We start from the raw sequence: 23262 nt of genomic DNA on the forward strand, positions 1-23262 counted from the left end.
CGTTATACCTATATTATAACATCAAAAATAAATTTTTATGAATTCAATAGTGTTTTAAACAATATCTTAAAATAACATAATTATATAGTTGGTACTATATATAATATAAACTCAAAATTTTTTATATTTAAAATAGATAAATAAAGTTAACGAAGGGAACATCATTAAAAAAAACGGCTATTTTCGACCGGCAATTTCGACCGACGGCTATTTTCGACCATAAACGGTTGAAAATAAAAACGGTCGCAATTAACCGGTCGAAAATAATTATTTCAACCAAATTCAATCGAAAATATTCCCGGTCGAATTTATTTAGTCGAAAATAGAAATAGATTCGACCATTTGTTTTCCGATCAAAAAATTTTGAGCGCAGAATAAAAGAGAAAAGGCCTCGCTCAAAAAAATTATACGTGGTTGCCACGGAAGCAATATTGTGTGTACAGATAAGGTAACAGAAAGTTGCCGTCTTAGAGAAAATATATTTTTCTATTCAATATAGAATTGTACCATAATCTATAGACTATATAAACATATTATGATGTCTTCAAAGTTGAACAGAGGAGATTCTGACATCAAGATTGTGAGAAAATCTCTTCGAGAAGAAGAAAGCCATTGTTTTCTAGAGTGCTAAGCTTTGATGTTCTGACTGTTTTTTGCTACATAACTTGTTCGCTATGGATAAAAAAGATTTCTTCGCACCAAGGGCGGCAAAGACCAAAAGATTTAAATCGGCAGGGCCTGGCCTGAGAAGGTTTTGTAATATTTGTCGAAGAATTTATAAAAGCAAGACTTATATGGCTCATTGTATTCGTGTTCGCCATCCAACAAGTGTAGATGCCGGCTTTCCTCGAACCCGTGATGGTGTTGTTCGTAAGTACCCTAAGAAATTGGAGACAAATTTTTTGGAAGACATGAGTTTGTTGAATATTTCTAGCCAGGAGGAGGAGGTTCCTGGACAGAAGACTAATCGCGTGGTTGATCGGAACAATGAGACAACTCTTTTGGAAAACATGAGTATGTTAGATATCTCCGAGGAAGACAGGAACCTTCAAAGTTGAAGAACATGAGGGAATCTATGTTTTAAATTGACAAGTGGTCTAATGTAGGATTCTGATAAGGTGAATTGAGTCTTGGAAGCAGATTTTTATGATAACTTCTGAACAAATTTTTGGTTAAGTAATCTTCTATTATTATATGCTTATAGTACACTATGAAGCCCACATTGTCATGAACAATGGTTGAAAACTTTTATATATATATAAGTAATGCTTCAGTTAACTTGGGCATCTTTTGTAGTGGTGCTTAACTGCTTATTATCCGGTAACAATGATCCAAACTTATCTGTCAGAAAGAGGCCGGGGAAGATGTGTGTATCGGTCCGAGAGAAATCAGCCTTTCATAGTTTCCTGAAGTCCTATAAATTATCATGATTCATGAGTAGATATGTGTGCAATTGTGCTTGCTCAGTGAAAGATGTGTACAGGCTAGCTCCTTTGCTGAAGTAGTGCTAAGAGAAACCAGTCAGATGTTCTTTGCCTTGATTCATTGGTGCCATAGTTTATATATCCAAACGTGTAGTTGTATACTTATTGAATACAGAGTTGCAAATTATTATCTGAGAAGCACTGCATATCCCTACAAGTTTACTGTCTTTAATATGCTCATGGAGTTCTGAATCAGTTGCAAACAACCTGAACCGATCAGAATGACATATTTCAGTAGTGAGAAACCTTTTTTTTGACCTGTTATGCTTAGAATTCTTTCTTACATTATTCAGATATAATTGGATATCGATAACGGTTTCCATACTTGAGTCAATCTGACAACCAATCAGACACTGATCTGATATTTGAGTCGCCAAGGCGTTCTAAGAGCATCTCCAACGGCGTTGGCTATAATCGTTGGCTAAATTGGACCTGTAAGACATTATGTAAAATTTACTGAACCTGTAAAACATTTTGCTTCAATGGTATTGGCTATAGTGATTGGCTATAATTTAAAAATAGTATGTTATTAATATTTTAAATTGTTAAAATAGAATATATCATTTAATATGGTAATAAATGATGTGCAATCTTTTTACAGATTTTCTTACAGGCCTGTAGAGGTTCGACAAATATAGCCAACCATAGGAGGTTGGCTAAAATTATAGACAACAGATTCATGTGGTTGGAGTGTGATTTTTTCAACAGCTTGGCTAAAACTTTTATATTTGGAATGAAAACTCACCTTTTTGCTAAAGGTTTTGTATGGTTGGAGATGCTCTAATAGCCTTAATTCTCCCAACTTTTCTTTTTATGTTCGGTTTTTCTATGGTGTGCTGCCTAGCATGTGCTCATGGACACACACCAGACAAACCCTTTTACGTTATCAGATTTTGCTAGATTTTTTTGTTACAGAAAGCCATAGATTTACCTCAGGTGTGACAGACAGGCCCTTAGTATTTCTGACAAGTGAAAACCATAGTACTTGCTTACATTTGCAGAATATATTTCAAACAGGACACCGTCTGTGTATAGCGAACTACCTGGGAGGATAAAACAAGATATGTACAGTCCATGAATCGATAATATTCTCAGGGAATTTGAATCGAGCCTAAAACTATAATCAAAATTTTTAAAACTTTAAAATTGCATATAAATCAAAGATCAAGTGCAGGGAAAATAAAATCTTATCGATCACATTCGAGTAAGTAGGAGTCATATTTTGTTTAGGACATGTCAGAAATTTTTGGACTTAGAAAACAGTTGGAGAATGAGCTAGCCAAACTATTTGAAGCAAAAGTTTCAATTTCCTGTAATGACGAGACGGTATTTGGTGGAAGAAAGGCCCTAAAACAATTGTTGGAATCGGAAAGCCCGGAGAAATGGAGAATTTAAGGGAAACAATTACTGACAGAGATCCAAAGAATCGAAACGAAAGTGAAAATTGAAGAGAAAACAATTCGAAATAAACAAGACAAATTTGGAAATTCTACGTTACGTGAAAAAATACTATGCAATATCAAATTCCCAATCCAGTAAACATATATGAGTACACTAAATTATATGAAATAAAATAAATCAATTACTCATATATAGATAAAAAATATGAAATATTATTTTGGTTAATCTATAATATTATATAATATTTATTTTTTCGTGAATCTGTTTAGAAAAATACTATAATATAGTTGGGAAGCGTGGCTTATTTATTTATTACAAAATAATTCTTAATACTTAAATTTCTATTAAAATCATGATCAATTTTTATCTTAAAATTCGACTTTTTATATTATGATTCTATAAAATAATATTTATATGAAAATATAAATAACAAAAATTACAGAATATTAAAATAAACATGTTTAGAGTAAATACAGAAAAATTTGATGTAGAAATATAAAACTACATCGAAAAAGTAAAGGTAAAAGCGATATGTAAAGGGTAATTCCTACAATTAAGATTTCAGCTTTCCAGCTGTAACGTAGTTACGTACAGAAACTCTTTCACCCAAATTTTTTCAAATTGTTAAAGAGTCGATGAAGGCCTTAAGTGAAGCAAACACATATGCATCTCCTGAGTTTCCTGGAAAATACACTTAGGTATCGTTTGGTTAAGCTTAAAATAAGTGCTTATTGCTTAAAATAAATAAGTGGAGTAGAAGTTAGAAACAAGATAAAACTTACAAGTGATTAAAGTGTTTGGGAAATAAGTAGAAGTCCTGAAACAAAAGCTAGCATTCCTAGCTTTTTATAGGTGCTTATTGACTTTTTACACAAACGCTACGAATAAGTGCTTCTAACTTATAAGCCGAGCCGAGAAGTCCGGCTTAAAATGGGTTGCCAAACACCCACTTAATAATGAGCTCACTGCTCTAATCATATTGTGCCTACTCTTTCACTTTTTCAGTTTAAGACTCGTTTCATTTATTTGCTGTTATGATTGCCGGCACAAATTCGAGTCTGTTTGGTTTTACTGTAACCGTTCATTATAAAGAGCAAACATGATTTTTATAAGTGTACATCAATCAAATAAATTCTAATATTATAAAAACAAATGTGAATATTATTTCTATATATATAATTGTTCATATAATTTTAAAATAAAATAACAATAATTATTTAAATATATTTTTTAAAATTTTTGTAATTAAATATATTATATATAATACATAAATTTAAAACTGCAAAGCACACCTAAAACCCCCAATCCAGTAAACATATATAAGTAGTTTAAATTATATGAAATATAATAAATCAATTATTCATATATAGATCAAAAATATGATATATTATTTTGATTAATCTATAATATTATATAATATTTATATTTTCGTGAATCTGTTTAGAAAAATACTATAATACAGTTGTGAAGCGTGACATATTTATTTATTACAAATTAATTTTTAATATTAAAATTTCTATTATAATCATGATATATTTTATATATTAAAATTTGACTTTTTTTATTATGATTCTATAAATTAATATTTAATATAAAAATATAATAACAAATTATATATTATTATATATTAAAATAAACGTGTGTAGCCTAGTAAATACTGAAAAATTTGATGCAGAGATATAAAAGGTAAAAACGGTATGTAATTAAGGGTAATTCCTGCAATTAAGATTTCAAATTTGGAAAGCTGTAATGTACATAAACTCTTCCACGAAGATGTTTTCATATTGTTAAATGCTACTTGTAGAGTTTTGAGGGAGAGAAAAAGAAGATGAAGGCTCTAACTGAAGCAAACATATACGATGCATCTCCTGAGTTTCGCATAATCTTTTTCCCTGCACAGTCATCTGACCATCTGGTATGTTGTTCTAATATAGTCACAAGTTTTTGATATATGCATATGCGATCTGGCTGGATTTTATATATGCTACTAACATTCGCGGGATTAGCTGCCATTAGAGCATCTCTCCAAGGAGAATATGTATAATGGTTGACTATATTGATTGGCTAAACTCATTAGGTACATTTTTTGCTAAGGGGAAATGTATGTGCTCGAATGGGATTATCTATAATTATGTTTATGTAAAATTATACATAAGGACTCATTTGGTTCGACAGATATAGTCAACCAAATGTGGTTGGCTATATTGTTTGCTAAGAGGATGGATGGTTGGAGTTTTATAATTTAATCTCTATAAATGCCATCTAGACGCTACCTAGATGCCACATAAGAAATTTTAGCTAAGGGTTTTTGGGGTTGGAGATGCTCTTAAGTATATATATGCTTGTTTATTATTTGCAAAAGAAGCGAGAACCAAGTAGTATGTTCTTAATATATCTAAGGTTTGGAGACCAAGAACATGCAGGGATTTTGTTACATTGAGAGAAGAAAGTGGAATAAGTATAGAGGGACATAATTTACCTTTTCTCGCTTTATGGGTAGTTTACGGTACTAGTTGCTCTGTCCTTACCCTATCAATTTAGTTGAACAATTGGTTGAGGGAATGTAATTGCTTGTGGGTTATGCGTTTACAATATGTATCTTGTTTCCAGCACAATCGTCTTTAAGCCTGCATATCCAAATAATTAATTGGATTACAGGCATTAGTCCATTCTTAATGAATAATTAATGAAGCCTGCATAGCTGAAATTGGCATCCCTCCTTATTTTGTCCTTGATGTCAAAATAGCTTCTAGTTAATTGCATTAAACTCAGACACAGTTTGTCAAAAAAAAAAAAAAACTCAGACACAACAGACACTGAAATCAAACTCTGCACAAAAGCATACACATAGATGCACAAACACACATAACTGATAGCTGCTCATTAAGCTATAGATTGCATATATTTCTATTCTCAGTCGCAAATATTGTGAAAAGCTTTGTTTATAAATTATAAGAATTATGTTTGAAGCAAATCTCCGGAGTCTGAACAACAGAGAAACAAATCTGAGTGTAAGTTATTTTTGCTATAACATATATAACGGTAGTGGAAAAGTAAAAAAAGCCAACATTGTTTTAGTTCTGTCATCAAGGAATCATAGAAAGAATTAAGTTAACTACAGTTGTAAATTTTTGAGTAATGCTTATAAGCTCATAGAATAGTATCCATTCTGAGACAATTCTAGAGTAAAGGAGGTTAGGCTATCCAGTTGTAGATTATTTTTAATCAAATTGTAAAAAGATTGATTCAGAAATTAGTATACATAATAGTCATCGGTAATTATGAAGTCTACATCACAGTAGAAAATTAAAGCTTGTTCAATACTTACAAGACTTGGGATTGTGACTTTCTGTACCCTCATCATGACTTGTAACATTCCTTGACAGTGTTGTAGATTAGCTCTATGGTTACTCCAAACCTGGAAAATACACTTAATAATGAGCTCACTGCTCTAATCATATTGTGCCTACAGTTTAAGACTCGTTTCATTGATTGGTGTTATGATTGCTAGCACAAATGTACATACTGCCTATTCTTACTAGTCTGTTTGGTTTTACTGTAACCGTTCATTATGCTGGTTGATTAAATTTATGTTTCCACTTTTCTAGTTTTACCTTTTTAGTCTTTCTGAATTGCTTTATTTTTTCGTGTAGAAAATACCACCAACATTTAATAAGAAATTAGAAGGTGTCTTCCCTTCCGACTACCTACTTGAGAGCAGTGGTAAAACATGGCATGTTACAGTGAAAGAGGTTCATGATAACCTCTTGCAGCTCGAGAATGGCTGGCCAGAATTTGTGAAAGATAGTGCTTTGGCTGAAGGTGACTTTCTGGTATTCTCTTACATTGGAAACTTGAAGTTCCACGTAGGTATATGGGACAAAAATGGTTGTCGCAGAAAAATTCAAGATTCTAATGCTGGCGAAATACAAAATATCTGTAAGTAAAATCTATAATAAATTAGAATAAGCATCCACATATTGCACGTTCTAATGATGTGAATGACCTTCAGGCAACACGTTTCAGGTGAATATCCGGCCAGCTTACCTCACATATGTGGTAAATACCAAAACTTTTCTATATCATGACAGTGTGGTGTGTATATTTCACATACACTTCTAAATTTATATCCCTGGAGTTTAATATTTCAATCACTTCAGTATCCACTAAATTTAATGGAACAGTGAAAAGTTATGTTTCACTTTGATTAGTCATTGTAAAGTATTAAATCGCATTATTGAAATTACCAGTTCCCATTTTTTCCCTCCAACTGTTTTACAGAACATACCAAGAGACCTCGCAAAGCTCTTGAACAAGAAGACAAAGTGCACGTTAAAGATTGCAGAAGATTCGTGGGTAGTAAACTTCACAGGAGATGTAAATGACAAGCCAAGATTTGGGGGAGGTCTGAGGCAATTTTGTATGGACAACGAGGTGAAAGCAGACGATATCCTTACTTTCCAGTTGATCTCTGAACATGATAATTCTTTTACAGTTGATATCTCTAGAAAATAAATCACTTCTTTTATAAATAGCATGTTCAATTAGGGAAATTCATCTTAGTTAAATTAGTTTGATATCATAATGAACATATAACGCTTCTTAATTGTATCACAAAGACTCAAGATTGTTAGAATTCAAATTAACTCCATTTTTTAACAAACACCCTATATAGGCAACCGGTCTCGAACCACATACTACAACAATACTAGTCACATGAGCATATTTTACGTACACCACCCACCAAGTTGCGAACTAGAGAAACCTGCGTGAGGCCTTGCTAACAAATCCCTCTGTAATACTTTAGTGCCTAAAAAACTTGATTCTCAGAAAAGCTTGCAGCGTAAAATAGAACTTATTCAAGGACTAGTTCTGGTATAATAATCAAGCTGCTTGTTTTGCCCATTACCTGATCTTAAACACACCTGATCTTAAACACAGACCATGTAAACACTAGAAAACTAGGAATATCTAATCACCCCAACTTCATTGGAGTTTACAGACTGTACCTAAAAAGCAAGCAAATTTTTGCGTTAGATCACAAAAATATAACAAGAGAAATAGATTAACTTCATAGAGGAGCAGGGTTCAAGGAAATGAAGGTAAGCAGTTCTGGATCATTCTCGAAAATGGCCATCTCTTCTTTGCTCAAGGACATCACTGCTTCCATGCCACCACCTAGTCTGGTTTCACATAAAGAGATAAAATTCAGCTCACACACACCCATGTTACACATGGTAGTGATGACAACAGAATGAGACTTCATCATCATTTAAGAACTGTAGAAGCCCCAGCATCTCCCTTTGTAACCTCAACAAAGTCGTCGTTGACTTGCGCCTTGCTCTTTCTTATATGATATAAAAGAAAGTATGTTTAAGATCTGTAGCAAGCTTGCATTCTGCGATCCCATGCCAGATGAGATTCCCCTAAAGCATATTTTGGCACACAGTTTTTTCCTCGAAGATTGATTGCCATAGCTAGATTAAAAGATTTTCCCCTGGATATTGACTGCGAAAATCTGCTAGAGATATAATTATCTGTGTCTTCAATGTGGTAAACTCCTTCGTCATTACAATCAATTTGAAACACATCTTTAACCTTTCCCGCGATAGGATGAAACTGGGATAAGGTTTGAGACAATGTTATCTTTAAAAGTTCTAATCTATCAAAAATGACAGAACTCAGGTTGCTGGTGTCATAGTAGGAATAGAACAAGATCAATGGAATATGATGCATTAGTGAAATATGATCAAGAACGTGTTTTTCATTTGCAAAAGCATCACTACATTTGTTGTTTACGGAACTTCGAAAACATACATTTAGGAAAACTCACAACAATAACAAGTAGGCAAAGCACTGTATTATATTACAATATAAATCACATAGCATTGGTGAACCTTGGAAGCAATATATATAAATCACAGAGGAGCAGGGTTGAGGGTAGTGAAGGCGAGCAATTCAGGATCATTCTCGAAGATGGCCATTTCTTCTTTCTTCAAGGACACCACTGCTTCCAAGCCACCACCTACTCTTGTCTCACACAAAGAGATGAAATTCACCAAATTCACATTTCCGTAATAGAACCATGTCGGTTTCCCCTCTCCAAAATCATGTTCATAAACGCCCATATTACACATGCTAGTGATCAGAAGTGGAAAACATACTTCTTGAGATTTCATAATCATTTCTGTATAATGAAGAATTGTGGCAAGTCCAGTATCTCCCTTTAGAACTTCAAAAAAGTCGTCGTTGATTTCTGCCTTGCTTTTCTGTATTTGACTTACTATGAAATTATCGTCTAGATCTGTAACAAGCTTGCATTCTGCTAATCCAGTCCAAACGAGATTTCCTACAGCATTTTTTGGAATGCAGTTCTTTCCTCGAAGATTGATCAACATGCCTAAAACAAAAGGCTTCTCCAGAGAGTTATTGCTCAACTTGTAAGCAGCTTTAGCATAACATTTCCATAACAAGGCTGCTACAACTTCAAATCGAGTTGGTGCAGTTTCTGATGTAGAACTCATTGCTTTCGACTTGAGTGCTGCTAAATGTGAGCTGTCAAACACAAATCTTTGAGACACAAACTCGGATTTTCCAAACCAATCCGGATTAGGAAAATTGAGAGAAGAAATTTGAGGAAACAATGTTGGTGCAGGGAAACTTGGATAAGTTGTCTCTGCAGATCCTCGGGCTGCAGCTACCCAATGCCTTAAGAACAACGTATATGTGTCTCCATCGACATATTTGTGATTGATGCACGCACAAATAGCAACTCCACCACAACTGAAGACGTTTTCCTGAATCATGAGAACATAACTTCCTTTTGCTGATTCCTTGGCATTTTGGGGAACAAGTAGGCTGAGTATCTCATTTCCTGGACCTGGAGATTGACCGAGAAAATCTGTGAGATGTGTGTTTACTTGTGTCTGTATATAGTAAACTCCTTCGTCGTTACACTCTATGTGGTGAGTATCTTTTATCTTTCCAGCAAGGGGATAAAACCGGGATAAGGTTTTGGACAATGCGTGCTTAAGGATTTTTGATCTGTTCAAAATGACTGAACTCAGATCGCTGGTGTTATTGTTGAGGTAGAACAAAGTTAAAGGAATGTAAAAATTAAATATAATTTGGTCAAGAACAGAGAGCTTAAATATTCTCAAGTGGTCTGGCGTCGGAGAGGAAGGTAATATGTTCTCTTCTGAAGCAGTTTGAACAACCAACTTGTCCAGACTATCTGCAGCTTCATCCACCATAGTCTGCAACATGAAACAACTAATATCAAAATATGAGTACGTAGCTTCAGACTTGGGCAGATATTCGTTTCCCTTTACTTAGGTACAATTCAAACTCATACAAAGAAAGATTATAACTGAAAGAATTAAATCATGTCTGTAAGTTATATATTGTTCCAACACATATGCAATAGTTGTTGTGCGGTAAAAAAAAATGCTGGTAAAAAAGTGTTGTGGTAGAAATCACTGTTTGGTAATTTTTTTAACACTTACTTATTTTGAAGTATAATATACAAAATATTTTTTTTGGTGAGTTTGATAATAAAATTTATAACAGCTTCCTGCAAAAGCTAAAAACAGCTTTTTTCAAAAGCATGGGAGGACATGCTTTTTCTAAAATCACCTTTTTAGCTAAAAGCTGCTGTTCAGAAAAGCTGTTTTTAGATTTACCAAGCAGTTGTTCACCTGCTTTTCAGCAAAAAACCGTTGTTGCTGTCTACAACAGCAACCCCAAGCAGTACCTAAAGCGAACACTTGAAATATAAAATAAAATAAAACAAACAACTTATTTCTTACTTTATCAGAATCTTCCCACAGCTTGCAGTCAAGATATATAAATTCCTTGATGTCTCTTAGTTATATATGAACTTTCTATTTTGTAAAGATCTCTCAAGCCTTCCTCTTTTTATTGAGAGATTTGAATGATTACTATTATTTTATTAATGTTTGTGAGTGAAGTGAGAAAGATGACTGATGATTTGTTTGCAAGATATCAAGGACCTCGCATAATATAAATATAATATAAGGTGTAGTTTGCATGTTGCTTCTTTCTATATAGTTATCTGAAGTTAAATTAATACTACTTCAGCCTTCTAGTAATCTATAGTATCTTCAAATCATAAATTATGTTATCTTATGATCTCGTCACTTCAAACTAGTAGCGCAAGCCCATGCAAGGCACCGGCTTCTTTATTAACCAGCAACATTTGAGGACAATGACATTTTGACTAATATGTAGAGGACTATGAAATCAATACATCTTATTAAGTCTAATATATTTTGTATGTTATGCAGCACTCTCCGAGTCTCCAGGAAGTTATTACATCTCAACCACAATGACCTTATTTCTTTAGAAACTGATGATTCTCAGCCACCAGCAGTTGGCGAATCTTCGGACCTCATATTCCTCCGATCTAGAAGAGTGATGATTCATAGGAATTGATAAAGACATCACTCAATCTTTTTATTGTTTCATGTCCACACTGACAAAAATTGCAGACCCCTTGACACTCAAAACCTCTACTCAAAAACCAGAGTGAATAAGTGCAGGCCCGTCTTAACATTTCAGGGATTGGGCCCATAATATAATATTAAAAATTTAATTTTTTTATAATAATAATTTTTTCATACAAGAACAACTTGAAGATATTAATAAAAAAATATAGAGATGATATATTTTCCATAAAGAAGGTGTAAATTTCAAAGATGGAAAGTTTTGATATGAGCCCTATTTCTAGTTTTTACTCACATAAAAATGGGCCAAAAAAACCTAAAAATTTGAAAGCCCTGTTCAGCTGGGCTGTTTGCACTCCTCAATAGCCCGCTCTCAATTAATGCCATGGACCAAGAGGTTGGATTCACTTGAGAATAATCAAACTGGCTATTGGTTGCAAATGGATTTCTAAGACCAAATTTCTGCCAGATCGTAGTATAGACAAACATAGAGCAAGATTGGTAGTTCTTGGTTGTCATCAACAATATAGGATAGGTTTTGCAGAAACTTTCGCTCCTGTTGCTAAACTAATCACCGCAAGAACACTCCTTGCCGTTGCAGTTATGGAAAATTGGATCACTTGTGAAATGGATGTTTCCAATGCCTTTTGCATGGAGGGATTTCACTTGTGAAATGTTCCGTCAAATTTACTGCATTCTGATCTTCTAGCTAAAGAAACGCTGACAACCAAATATTTCATTTTACTCGTCCAGCGGTTAAAAAATGCTAAACATTTTAGATATATATGTTGTATGTTGAATAAGAGATCCCGCGAGCACCCTTTCAGAGTAGATAAGAAATAGATCTGAAGTTTAACTTTGTGCCAGAAAAAAAATCTGAAATTTAACTTGATACTACTTTAAGTATCTCTGTTCTTTCATTACACACGTTATCTTGAAATCATAAAATTTAGAAGAATTGAACAAATCGACGATATGCAATAGATTTAAGACAGAACACTCACCTATGTTTATATTGAAACAGAAACAAGGAGAAAGTTATGCAAATCTTAAAACTCAAACATGAGCCAAATGGACTTCAGGATACTACAGCCAGAAGTTTTCTTAGCAGTCAGATGATGAAAAATAAAAACGAGAACATCACGAAGACATAATAGTTTCACCAAGGCAGCTAACTACAGAATGCCAAACATCCCTCACGAATACTGCAGAATACGATCAGTAGGCTTGTCTAAATTACGAGGACTAGTAGCGATGCTAAAAGCAAGACCATCGGGTACTTAAAACAGACGTTACCATAAACAGCACCAGCACCAGCACCGCTTGTTAGACTCCCGGCAGTTGTATTTGTGCTCAAAACCACCACTGTCCAATCATCTTCGTGTCCGACTCCAGCTCCTGTATACTTAGAGTCGTTGAAATACGTCGCATAGGAAGACTGCGTGTAGTTCGTGAGCACGAGAGTTGGAATTCGATTTTTCACACAGACTGGCAATATCTTTCCATCCTTGGTGTACGCATCATCTACTTTACATTTCTTCAGAGCCTCAGGGTAATTCGAGAATTGTGGTGTAGTTGGTGGAGTACTATTTGAGCCAGTTATACGCGCACAAGGCTCATTTTCGAGTTTGTCCGCAATTTCGTCAGCAAGGCATCCAGCTTTGTCATTTTTTGTTAAATCTGGTAAGCCTTTCAATTTCCTGTAACTGTTAATGCCTTGGAGTAGATTATCCTTCTCATCTGCGAACAAATGAAGTGCAGATATATATATTACAAACAAGCTGCTGCAACATTATGATTATATTGGCCTGCAGAGAGACTAAACGAAAAATAGTACTCTGGTAGCATCAGTGCGAATTGTCCATTCGATTCACAAAGCTTTGGCCTTCTTGACCCTTAATTACTACAATGTGTTGCTACTCTTGAATTTGTAATCCATACAACATATTTACACAGCTTGAAGTAATTTTAATGGATGGATTAATGAAAGAAAGAACAAAATGAGCTAAATTAACATCAGACTTAGATTTGATAAATATGTGGTGCTCTGTTTCTGCTTGTCGTAGATATTAGCTCAACTGTAGAGCTATCTGTTTGTCATCCCCGCAGGCCTTGAATCCAATTCTCTCCAATATTGACTTAATTACACATGGAAAAAGGCGTCATATACAAAATTGGATACAAAATGATTCACAAAATGAGCATGTGTTAAGTTTTGATTGAATTGGGGCCTGCATATGCATGAGTAGCACCAATTAAAACATCCCACGCCATGTCAATTTGTGCAAAATTTTATATCTAATTTTGTGGATGTAGCACTACTCTTAGACACGATTCTCTCCTATATCGACTTTAATCAGATTCTCTCCTATATCGACTTTAATTAGAACAGATACTAATGAATGTCCTTGTACTAAATTGTAGCCTTTCACTTAAAATTATATACTACCAAATACCAATTTATACTCCCTCATTTTCGAGACTTGATAGTATTATTTTTTGAAGCCTTCCAAACGTCAGTGCTATTTGAGTTTCTAATGACAAACCGGATTAATTTTGACTGCAAATTAACATTATTTACATACCCTGTAACGGATTAATTAGTGGGAGTCCCTGATGAACATTATTCACACATTATGTGACAGATTAATTAGTAAAATTACCTAATAAACATTATTCATCTAGCTAATTATAGTCATGACTGCACATAAACAGCACCCTGAAAACATTACTCTAAGAATTATATAATTTAAATAATTCCACTAGCGACACAAACCCAAAAAAAAAAAAACTTGTAAAACATCTCAAATAATGCTCTTAAATAACCACAGAATCCATAAACTAAATTTCGTTATTGCAAAATGAAGAAGACGAAAAGAGAGTAGAGAGTGCAGAGATAGAATACCACAAAGGACTGGAACTGTAAGCAAGAACAAATCAAGCAAGAGTACAAAGCAGTTCTGAAGTTTGAAAGAAGCCATTTCTTACAGCTGATAGAGTTCGAGATTTGATTCACACGAGTTACTCATAAACATCTGCTTGAACCTTTATACCCAGACCACCTAGTTTTGTGGGTGAACTAAAGAACAGCTCTTTGCTCTAAAATAACACGTGTGACTCCTTTAAAGTGGCACGTGGCGACCATGCAAAGAAGCTGGATTATTTGGTGTATCCCGCGTCTCACGTGTGGACGTGTGGTATGTGTTTATCTGGTACGGAAGTTTTCTTTTTCGTTTTCTTTTCTTATTGAATTAAAGCGTTTAACCTGGGTTCGACTCTAGCTCATCCGAATAGTATTAGAACAGATACTAATTTGTAAGACATATAAGCCTCCATCGTCAAAAAAAAAAAAAAGCGTTTACGTATTCAATTTGCAAGTTCTTTACTAGCGTAACGATGGATTGTTACTATGATTAGGTTGTATCGAAATAGGGTTGAGTATTAAGTTGGTCATTGAAGTGAAGGTCATGTATCATCTTTTTATTGATTTTTTGGTGGTATCATTTTGATCACTAAAGTTGTTTAAAATATCAAACAGATACCTCGAAAAATGTGTCGAGAATGTAAATATTTTTTTCATTAAGTTCTACACATTTTCTTCAACGGTATTATAACCAAATGAAAAGTGGTGAATTCTGGTATCTTAAAAAATATATCTAGATTTTCAAACACATATTTACTATATATTGTTATTTAAATAAGATTAAATAATTGTAAAATTTAAAATAAATAATAAATATTTTTTTAAAAATCTAGATATGTTATCAAAGATACCAGAATTAACCACTTTTCATTTGATTATAGTAACGTTGAAAAAAAATGTGAAGAACTTAATGAAAAAAAATATTTACTTGCCCGACACATTTTTTGAGGTATCCGTTTGATATTTTATACGACTTTAGTGATCAAGATGATACCTTCAAAATATCAATGAAAGAAGTAATACATGGTTCAGTGACCAACTTGATACTTAACCCTATCGAAATAACACTATGTCTCTCGGTCAAATAAAAAAATTACTCTTTCATGAAATCAATATTTTCAGTGTCCAGTTTATAACTTATTACTTAACGTTGCTTATTCCCTTCGTCTCATCAAATTCTTTACGATTTTTTTTTGAGACGTCACATCCTATTCTTTACATTTCAAAACTTACCAAAAATAGTCCATGAGTCCCACCATTATCTAACTTTTCCTCTTTTTTCACGCTACTTTTACTTTCTTTTCACACTATTTTTACTCAATTATCTTCCTTTTATACATTAAAAATTAGTGGGTCCCACTACTTCACCCACTTTTCTTTCTTTTTTTTTTCATTATATTTCTTAACCTCCGTGCACAAACCAAACGTAAAGTATTGGCTGAGACGAAGAGAGTATGATTTAACATTACTTATCCGATAAGCTCAAAATGTATGGTTAGATAATTTTGACTTATTAATGACTTATGAGTTATAATAATAATAATAATAATAATAATAATAATAATAATAATAATAATAATAATAATAATAATAAATGATTTATGGATCACTTATGATTTAGGAGTAAATTTTATCAACAATAAAGTTCAAAAAAAATTAAGTCGCTTAAAAAAATAATTCAAACTAACTTCTGATTTTAATTCTGTTTTATTTCTAACGTCAAACCGACTTCTGAATTATTATAAAAAAAACATTTTTTTGGCTTAAAATCATAAACGACTTAAAACCGAGATTTTAAGCCCAGTAAAACAGTCTTTTCATATTTATTTGGATGAAGGTCAGACTCATAGGGGTCTTTTCGTATTTACTTGGGTGAAGGTCACAAATATTTCGGTGAAGGTCACAGACTCACGGGTATCCCCTTCGACATTTTTCTGTAAATAAACTTCTTGAGTTTTAATGAAGTTTTAGCATTTTCTGCATGCACATACGCAGTTGTAACAAACAGTTCATTTAGGTCTCAGCAAATGAGTATTTGTTGACAAGATTTATATCGAAGATTTTGATATTGCGAAAGGGCTCCATAGCCAGGATTTTTCAATTAAAGTTAGGCCTTTAGTAACAATCTCTTACTGAAACAGGTCAGAAATTAGCTGGATTTGTCAAGGCTTTGTGCATACCTTTTGTGCTTCATCCATCTGTCTAGACAGATTAGAAAATTGCAGATTATAGGTTCCTGATGTTAATATACCTGCAAATTGTACTTTCCGATTGAAAAAGTGTTCTATTGAATTTCTTGGGTTACCACTAGCAATATTTCGAGTTTATAGAGGCACAATATGTTTTGCATGTGGTGTAAATGGATTAAACAAGGAGGTCCCAGTGCATTGGAATCATGGCAAAAGAGTTCTTCAGAACTGGAAGCTCTTGGAGATGCACTCTTGTGATAAATTTCGAGCGGAGAAGCAAGAAATTGATGATGATCATCACACCACATTTACTTTATTTCTTCATTTTACATTATACAGGGAACAGTAGCTGAAATCCACCATGAATATTCCATTCGAATATAACGTCTTGCACGACTACGAAAAGAAAGAAATCACAGTTTATGGACTTGAAGAAAAAATGTTAGCCGACCTCTCATATACATGGTTCAACTGGTGGAGTGAACTGCCAACTAAATTATTCCAAGCAAGGAATCCAGAGGTGACTTAGCAATAACATAACTATTTCTGTATTGATTTGGAATTCTATTAGTTACTTACTGTTCTTGTTCTATCATTCTAAATTGGTACCTTAACCAGTCATAAACTTTACATCTTTATTTCATGCGTATCATCATCTCTGCTTGGGCTCTAATATACAGAGAATAAAATTATGAGGCGGTCTAAGCTCTCTGGCGAATGGTGATATAAACTCAAATTACACAATTTTGATCATTTTGCACTCTAATATTTGATCCCCGTTTACTTTGGACTTCTGGTTCCCTATGTAACCCCTATAATCTATGTTACCCGGACTCGGCTAAAAGTGTCCAACATGGATGGATACGTGTCGGAGTGTTGGACTCGGCAATAATTTGAAAATTTTACATGTTTTTGGCTTAAACTAAGTGTCGGAGTGTCCATACCCATGTCCGAGTGTCGAGTGTCCGACACTAGTACTCGAGACAAAATGAAGAGTCCGGGTAACATAGCCCATAATTCTATCTTCTTATAACCAGAAGTTTGGACGCGTGTGTTAGTACTTATTTAAAACAATTTGCATTTGGCTGCTGTATGGGCATTCTCTTGTTCTGTACAAGGCAGGAATGCGTGCTTTAATCTAGCAACTTATTCCCTAAAATTGATATTTGGTCTGCCTCGATGTGCCCCAATTTTTGTCAGTTAAATGATCTTGAAACCTTGATATTATTAGGCTGCTATGTTTATTAAGATGCCTGATTAAGTGGAAAGGCGGCCCAGCTTTCTTGCAGTACTCATAGAACAACTAACGACTTTCAACTTATTGGTTTACAACCATCATAAGCTTTACCAGTAATTTGTTCTAGTTCTGACCATTATTAATGCTTTACCCACGCTCCCTGGTTAGTTATTTCTGTATCCCCTTCCACAGATATCGAACTCCAAGTATCCTCAAAACCTGTAAATAATGAATGACTTAAACAATTACTTATTTCGTCGAAGAAGCCCAGGGAGAGAATTGTAAGTCTGAAGTTGCAGAAACGGGATCAGTAATCATATCAGTTCAGGAAAAAAAATGAATGGATAGGTGCCTCAAATAATTAAAAATAAAAAGATCTGGTCTTGAAAAATAAGACTCATTCAGTAAGACCCTCTAGAATAATACATCTATATATATATTCACAAATCACAAGTATTACTTCGTATTCAGTCACCTGTACCTGTGGTCCATTGCCAGAAGCTACACGGCTTTTGCATATATAGACAACTGACAAGGAAAATCTCTTGTTGTATAAATAGTCTACCATCTAAATCATATCTAGTCCACAGGAAAATTAAAGAAAATAGTGCTAATTTTTTTGGTTTCATCATTATAATAAATGAATATATTTTCGGCTAAGTAGAATTTTTATTTAAAAAGAAATAGAAGAAGATACAAAGAAGTAAACGCAACGTAATAGAGAAGCTATTAGTTCCCCTTTTACTCAGTATGTCTAAAGACTCTAAACTATATATAATTTGTCCAAACCTGCTTGACCTTTGTAGAGTCGTTTGCTGCAGACAAAACATATAAAATTGATTGACAAGTATACATCCCCTGACTCTATAAAACCTTTTGTGCAATGTTTAGTTGTTTACCTTATCAATACTTCACCCCATGCAGCATTTTCTCTTCTTAATTGTACAACCATGACTTTCAATTTTCTCCAGTTCAACATTCTTTTCTTTTTTGTACTGGGAACCTCAACAACTTTCGTATACTCATTTTCAAACAATGTCACTGATCAACAGGCTTTGCTTTCTTTCAGATATTCAATAACAGATGATCCGTCTGGTGTGCTAAACTCATGGAACAATTCTATCCACTTCTGTCATTGGGCAGGCGTTACATGCAGCCGCAGAAGACAGAGGGTAACAGCACTCAACCTCTCCTCATTAGACTTGGGGGGTACATTGTCTCCTCACACTGGAAACCTCTCACTTCTAAGGTCAATTTCCCTCCACAGAAACCGTTTTCATGGCTTGATTCCAAATGAAATTGGCCGACTGGTACGCCTGCAATATCTTAATCTGGGAAACAACTCTTTTCAAGGTGGATTTCCTGCCAATCTGCGTCATTGCAGAGATATCAGATACATCAATATGGATGGCAATGATCTTCAAGGTAAACTACCCACTTTCTCTTCTTGGACTAAGCTTGCTGCGTTTGGTATTACACACAATCATATTGATGGATCCATTCCACCTTCAATAGGGAACAGGGACGAAGCCAGCAAACATCTATAAGGGGGGCCAAAAAAATTTCTTCGACACAGTGAAATTTTTCATCAACACAATATAAAATAAATACAAAAATACTAGTAAAAAAATTATAGTAGAACCTTGCGTTCTTTTAAACCAGAAAATCAAATATATAGTTGTGTCAATTAAAATATTTAGCTTTTTTTCTTTAGATATATAAGAGTATAAAATATCAGAAAACTCATCATAATAACTCTAAATTATACGATAATCTTTAATTAGCAAGTAACACACATTATATGAAATTGTACTTTAAAAAAATGATATTGTATTTTAAACAAGAGTAAGTAAAATTTTTACAATATCTAAAAACTAAATATTATGTTTATTAACCTTACAAAAAAAAATATTATAATTATTTAGAAGATGACAAACTATAGTTTAAACAAGTAAAACTATTACCTGGATGATGAAATTTGAATTGACGATGAGTAGACAAATATTAATATTAATTAAAAAACTGATAATGCACGAGGATCAATTTTATTCTACGAAAATGAAGAAATGAGGTATAAGTTTCTCAGATAAGAAAGACCTCCACCAAAAATTCTTAATTTTGTAAAAGAATTATATTGACGTTTACCTTTATCACATATCACAATTCACGATCTTTTTCTTAAATAGTATAATTGTATATATATCCATATTTTTGTTTATTTTTATTTATATATTAAGTCTAATACATAAACTAGAGAAATCTAAAAATTAACACTTCATCTTACAATGTTAATTATCTATTAAGAATGAAGAAATATTTTTTTAGGGGGGCCAAATTTTTATATTTATATAAATATACAAGTAAAATATAATTATTCTCAAATTTATATAATACAAATTATAATATTAGGGAAACCCTAGGGGGGCCATGGCCCCTTCTGGCCCCTATGTAGCTTCGTCCCTGATAGGGAATATATCATCCCTTCGTCGTCTTCTTTTAAGTACTAACTATCTGACCGGGGAAATACCTGTGGAACTGTCTCATCATGCAAAATTAGAGATTCTTGATTTGCAAGTAAATAGTTTGTCGGGTATGGTTCCCCTCCCACTTTACAACATTTTATCCCTCTATATACTTGGTCTAAATAATAATGTATTAAAAGGATCATTTCCATCATATTTGGGCCTAACCCTTCCAAACTTGCAAGGGCTCTATGCTTCGCAAAATAGATTTTCAGGGCCACTTCCACCATCAATTGTTAATGCGTCCAATCTCGTTCTTTTTGATGTCCAGAACAACAGTTTTACTGGGCCTATACCAAACAATTTGGGTACCCTTCCTAATCTTCAAATTCTAGATCTGGGTTTTAATCCTCTTGGAGATAATATTCTGCCTAATGACTGGAAATTTTTCAATTCCCTGGTTAATTGCACCCAACTAAACGAATTGGACTTACACGAGAGTAGTTTAAGGGGGGAGCTCCCTAATTCCATTGCAAATCTCTCCACTACTATGGAACGCTTGTATATGCAGGATAATTCCATATACGGAAGCATAGCTCCTGAAATTGAGAAACTTGTCAACTTGATATATCTTGATTTCAGAGACAACTTCTTAACGGGGAGCATTCCACAATCAATTGGAAAGCTATCAAAGTTAGGTGGTCTATATTTGAGTGGAAACAACATTTCAGGAGTAATTCCAACTTCCATCAGCAACATTACTCAATTATTCGCTCTCGCTGTACAAAATAATCAGCTCGAAGGAAGCATACCTACTCAATTGTTTAACATCTCAACTCTAGGGGAAGTATCGCTGGCTCACAACAGACTTAGAGGTGCAATACCTGACGAAATTGTGTTCATTTCCACTTGTGTTTACCTTGATTTGTCCCGAAATCTATTCTCCGGCCCACTTACACCCAATATTGGAAGCTTGAAACATTTGTCTGTATTAGATCTTTCATACAACAAACTAATAGGAGATGTACCAGCTACTCTCGATGGATGTTTGATGTTGGAAGAACTATATATGGCAGGAAACCTTTTGCAAGGTAAAATTCCATCATCTTTCAAAATTTTGAAAAATCTCGCATTCCTTGATCTTTCCAATAACAATATCTCTGGGAGTATTCCAAACTATTTTGGTGGGTTTCGGCAAATTATATTTCTTAACTTGTCACACAACAAACTTGAAGGTGAAGTTCCTGAAGAAGGTCTTTTTTCAAATGTTAGTGCCTTTTCAATTATTGGAAATTTGGAGCTTTGTGGAGGTATTCAAGTATTGCATTTGCATGCTTGTCCTAGAAAAGTCTCGAGGAATAAGAAAAAAGCATTTGCCTTGAGGATAATAGTAATTGCAGTTCTTGTACCCCTTGGTCTCTTGTTTGCATGCATTGCCTTAATTTTCTATCGACGTCGAAACTCCAAGAAGTTGAATGAACCCGTCCCAGTATTGAAGGATGATCGATATCCCCGATTTTCATATCAAGACCTTCTACGAGCTACAAATGAGTTTTCTCCGGACAATTTGATCGGTGAAGGAAAATACGGCTCCGTTTACGAAGGAACTCTTGAATCAATTGAACATATAGTTGCTATCAAGGTACTAAATGTTGAAGTACATGGAGCAAGCAAGAATTTTTTGGCAGAGTGTGAAACACTGAGGAGCGTTCGTCATCGGAATCTTATCAAGATCATCACAGCATGCTCTAGCACTGACTTCAAGGGAAATGACTTCAGGGCATTGGTTTTTGAGTTCATGATAAATGGGAGTCTAGACAACTGGTTGCATCCAAGTCTTCCCAATCAGGGAAATATAAGAAATTTGTCTCTACTCCAGAGGCTAAATATTTCCATTGATGTTGCGTTGGGAGTGGATTACTTGCATCATCACAGTCATGCAAGTATCATTCATTCTGACATAAAGCCAAGTAATATTCTTCTTGATGAGGGTTTTGTTGCTCGTATTGGGGATTTTGGTTTGGCGAGGTTCGGCTTTTCTACTACTACAAGTGACATCAATAGAGCACGAATGAGTTCAACCGGTGTACGTGGTACAGTTGGATATGTTCCTCCAGGCGACATTTGAACTGATTTTTCCTTCAAATTTTACTACCTCTATACACTATTGATTGGCCAGTGCTATATTCTACTTAAAAATGCTATATTTTAATATAAGTGTGAACATCAATTTTTGCAATGTCTTAGCCTTTTAGTGTTGCAGAGTACGGCATGGGCGTTGAGATATCTGCAAAGGGAGATGTATATAGCTACGGAATCCTGCTGCTAGAAATGTTTTCAGGAAAACGACCGACATGTAGCAGCGCACTGCTGGAAAATTGTAGTAATCTTCATGACTATGTGAAGAAAGCACTCCCGCAAAGCGTGATGAACATCACTGACCCACGAATAAAAACAGAAGAAGAAGAAGATGGTTCGGAAAAAAAACATTCACACAGAAAGGCTAACGTAGCAGCATGCCTGACATCTGTATTTGAAGTGGGGATACTATGTTCAGTTGAAATTCCGAGAGACCGCATTGACATCAGTGTAGCTATCAAGCAGTTACATGTGGCAAGAGACAAACTTTTACAGTGCAAGCAGTAACCCATCTGAGTGTTGAAATGTGTATACGTGTTGGATAGCCCAAGTGGTGGGTTTATCCTCTGTTGTTCCGGGAGACCTGGGTTCGACTTTGTCTCATCCGAAAAGTATTAGAACAGATACTAATTTGTAAGGCATATAAGCTTGCATTGTCAAAAAAAGAGACAACTCAGAATCTTACTTGTGCTACTCTGTATCTCTGCTTTTCCTATGTTTCTATCTCTTGATTGGGATGTGTTTCTAAGCAGGATAAAAACATGGCTTAATATATCTACTACTTGGTTTGCTTGTTATAATATGCTCCCACATGTTGCATTATTCTTATTTACTTCCTTTGCCAAGTTAACTATAAACTTGATGCCTGCAATTTGCACACCGCATAATTGATTGTTTAAAATAATGCGTCTGAAATAATTTAAGTATGATACTCTCAAGGTTTTGATGATCACACTGCCAGC

General features: G+C 34.2%; 4 protein-coding genes across 5 annotated transcripts; 2 read left to right on the top strand and 2 right to left on the bottom strand.

The window, feature by feature from the left end:
• Positions 1 to 4613: 4613 nt before the first annotated feature.
• On the top strand, positions 4614 to 7592 carry LOC108202273 (putative B3 domain-containing protein At5g66980). 2 transcript variants are annotated; one of them, XM_064084933.1, is made up of 4 exons: positions 4614 to 4800; positions 6539 to 6824; positions 6912 to 6944; positions 7167 to 7592. In XM_064084933.1, the coding sequence occupies exons 1-4, from the start codon at positions 4714 to 4716 to the stop codon at positions 7268 to 7270; spliced, it is 510 nt and encodes a 169-aa protein (XP_063941003.1). In that variant the 5' UTR covers positions 4614 to 4713; the 3' UTR covers positions 7271 to 7592. The 2 variants fall into 2 exon arrangements, with proteins under 2 accessions (XP_063941003.1, XP_017226152.1); XM_017370663.2 differs by having other exon boundaries at positions 6898 to 6944; positions 7167 to 7585.
• Positions 7593 to 8803: 1211 nt separating this feature from the next.
• LOC108201165 (stemmadenine O-acetyltransferase) lies at positions 8804 to 10138 on the bottom strand. Its single transcript, XM_017369465.1, has one exon. The coding sequence runs from the start codon at positions 10136 to 10138 to the stop codon at positions 8804 to 8806; it is 1335 nt and encodes a 444-aa protein (XP_017224954.1).
• Positions 10139 to 12339: 2201 nt separating this feature from the next.
• On the bottom strand, positions 12340 to 14368 carry LOC108201166 (uncharacterized GPI-anchored protein At5g19250). The gene is made up of 2 exons (XM_017369466.2): positions 14256 to 14368; positions 12340 to 13090 (listed from the first exon to the last, which is right to left on the bottom strand). The coding sequence occupies exons 1-2, from the start codon at positions 14329 to 14331 to the stop codon at positions 12582 to 12584; spliced, it is 585 nt and encodes a 194-aa protein (XP_017224955.1). The 5' UTR covers positions 14332 to 14368; the 3' UTR covers positions 12340 to 12581.
• Positions 14369 to 18597: 4229 nt separating this feature from the next.
• On the top strand, positions 18598 to 23016 carry LOC108200906 (probable LRR receptor-like serine/threonine-protein kinase At3g47570). Its single transcript, XM_064085588.1, has 3 exons — positions 18598 to 19124; positions 20167 to 22278; positions 22425 to 23016. Exons 1-3 carry the CDS (start codon positions 18650 to 18652, stop codon positions 22805 to 22807), a joined length of 2970 nt encoding a protein of 989 aa, XP_063941658.1. The 5' UTR covers positions 18598 to 18649; the 3' UTR covers positions 22808 to 23016.
• Positions 23017 to 23262: the final 246 nt, after the last annotated feature.

Source organism: Daucus carota, chromosome 9 (assembly GCF_001625215.2).
Source record: "Daucus carota subsp. sativus chromosome 9, DH1 v3.0, whole genome shotgun sequence".
NCBI lineage: Eukaryota > Viridiplantae > Streptophyta > Magnoliopsida > Apiales > Apiaceae > Daucus > Daucus carota.

What these genes read in the sequence shown, in the direction of transcription:
- LOC108201165 (XM_017369465.1), bottom strand. Translation starts at nt 10,138, where the DNA reads ATGGTGGATGAAGCTGCAGATAGTCTGGACAAGTTGGTTGTTCAAACT.
- LOC108200906 (XM_064085588.1), top strand. Translation starts at nt 18,650, where the DNA reads ATGACTTTCAATTTTCTCCAGTTCAACATTCTTTTCTTTTTTGTACTG. An exon ending in GGATGGCAATGATCTTCAAG is followed by an intron (nt 19,125 to 20,166) that starts GTAAACTACCCA and finishes CGTCCCTGATAG; the next exon opens with GGAATATATCATCCCTTCGT. An exon ending in AGTTGGATATGTTCCTCCAG is followed by an intron (nt 22,279 to 22,424) that starts GCGACATTTGAA and finishes TTAGTGTTGCAG; the next exon opens with AGTACGGCATGGGCGTTGAG.
- LOC108201166 (XM_017369466.2), bottom strand. Translation starts at nt 14,331, where the DNA reads ATGGCTTCTTTCAAACTTCAGAACTGCTTTGTACTCTTGCTTGATTTG. An exon ending in TACAGTTCCAGTCCTTTGTG is followed by an intron (nt 13,091 to 14,255) that starts GTATTCTATCTC and finishes ATTTGTTCGCAG; the next exon opens with ATGAGAAGGATAATCTACTC.
- LOC108202273 (XM_017370663.2), top strand. Translation starts at nt 4,714, where the DNA reads ATGAAGGCTCTAACTGAAGCAAACATATACGATGCATCTCCTGAGTTT. An exon ending in CACAGTCATCTGACCATCTG is followed by an intron (nt 4,801 to 6,538) that starts GTATGTTGTTCT and finishes TTTTTCGTGTAG; the next exon opens with AAAATACCACCAACATTTAA. An exon ending in TGGCGAAATACAAAATATCT is followed by an intron (nt 6,825 to 6,897) that starts GTAAGTAAAATC and finishes AATGACCTTCAG; the next exon opens with GCAACACGTTTCAGGTGAAT.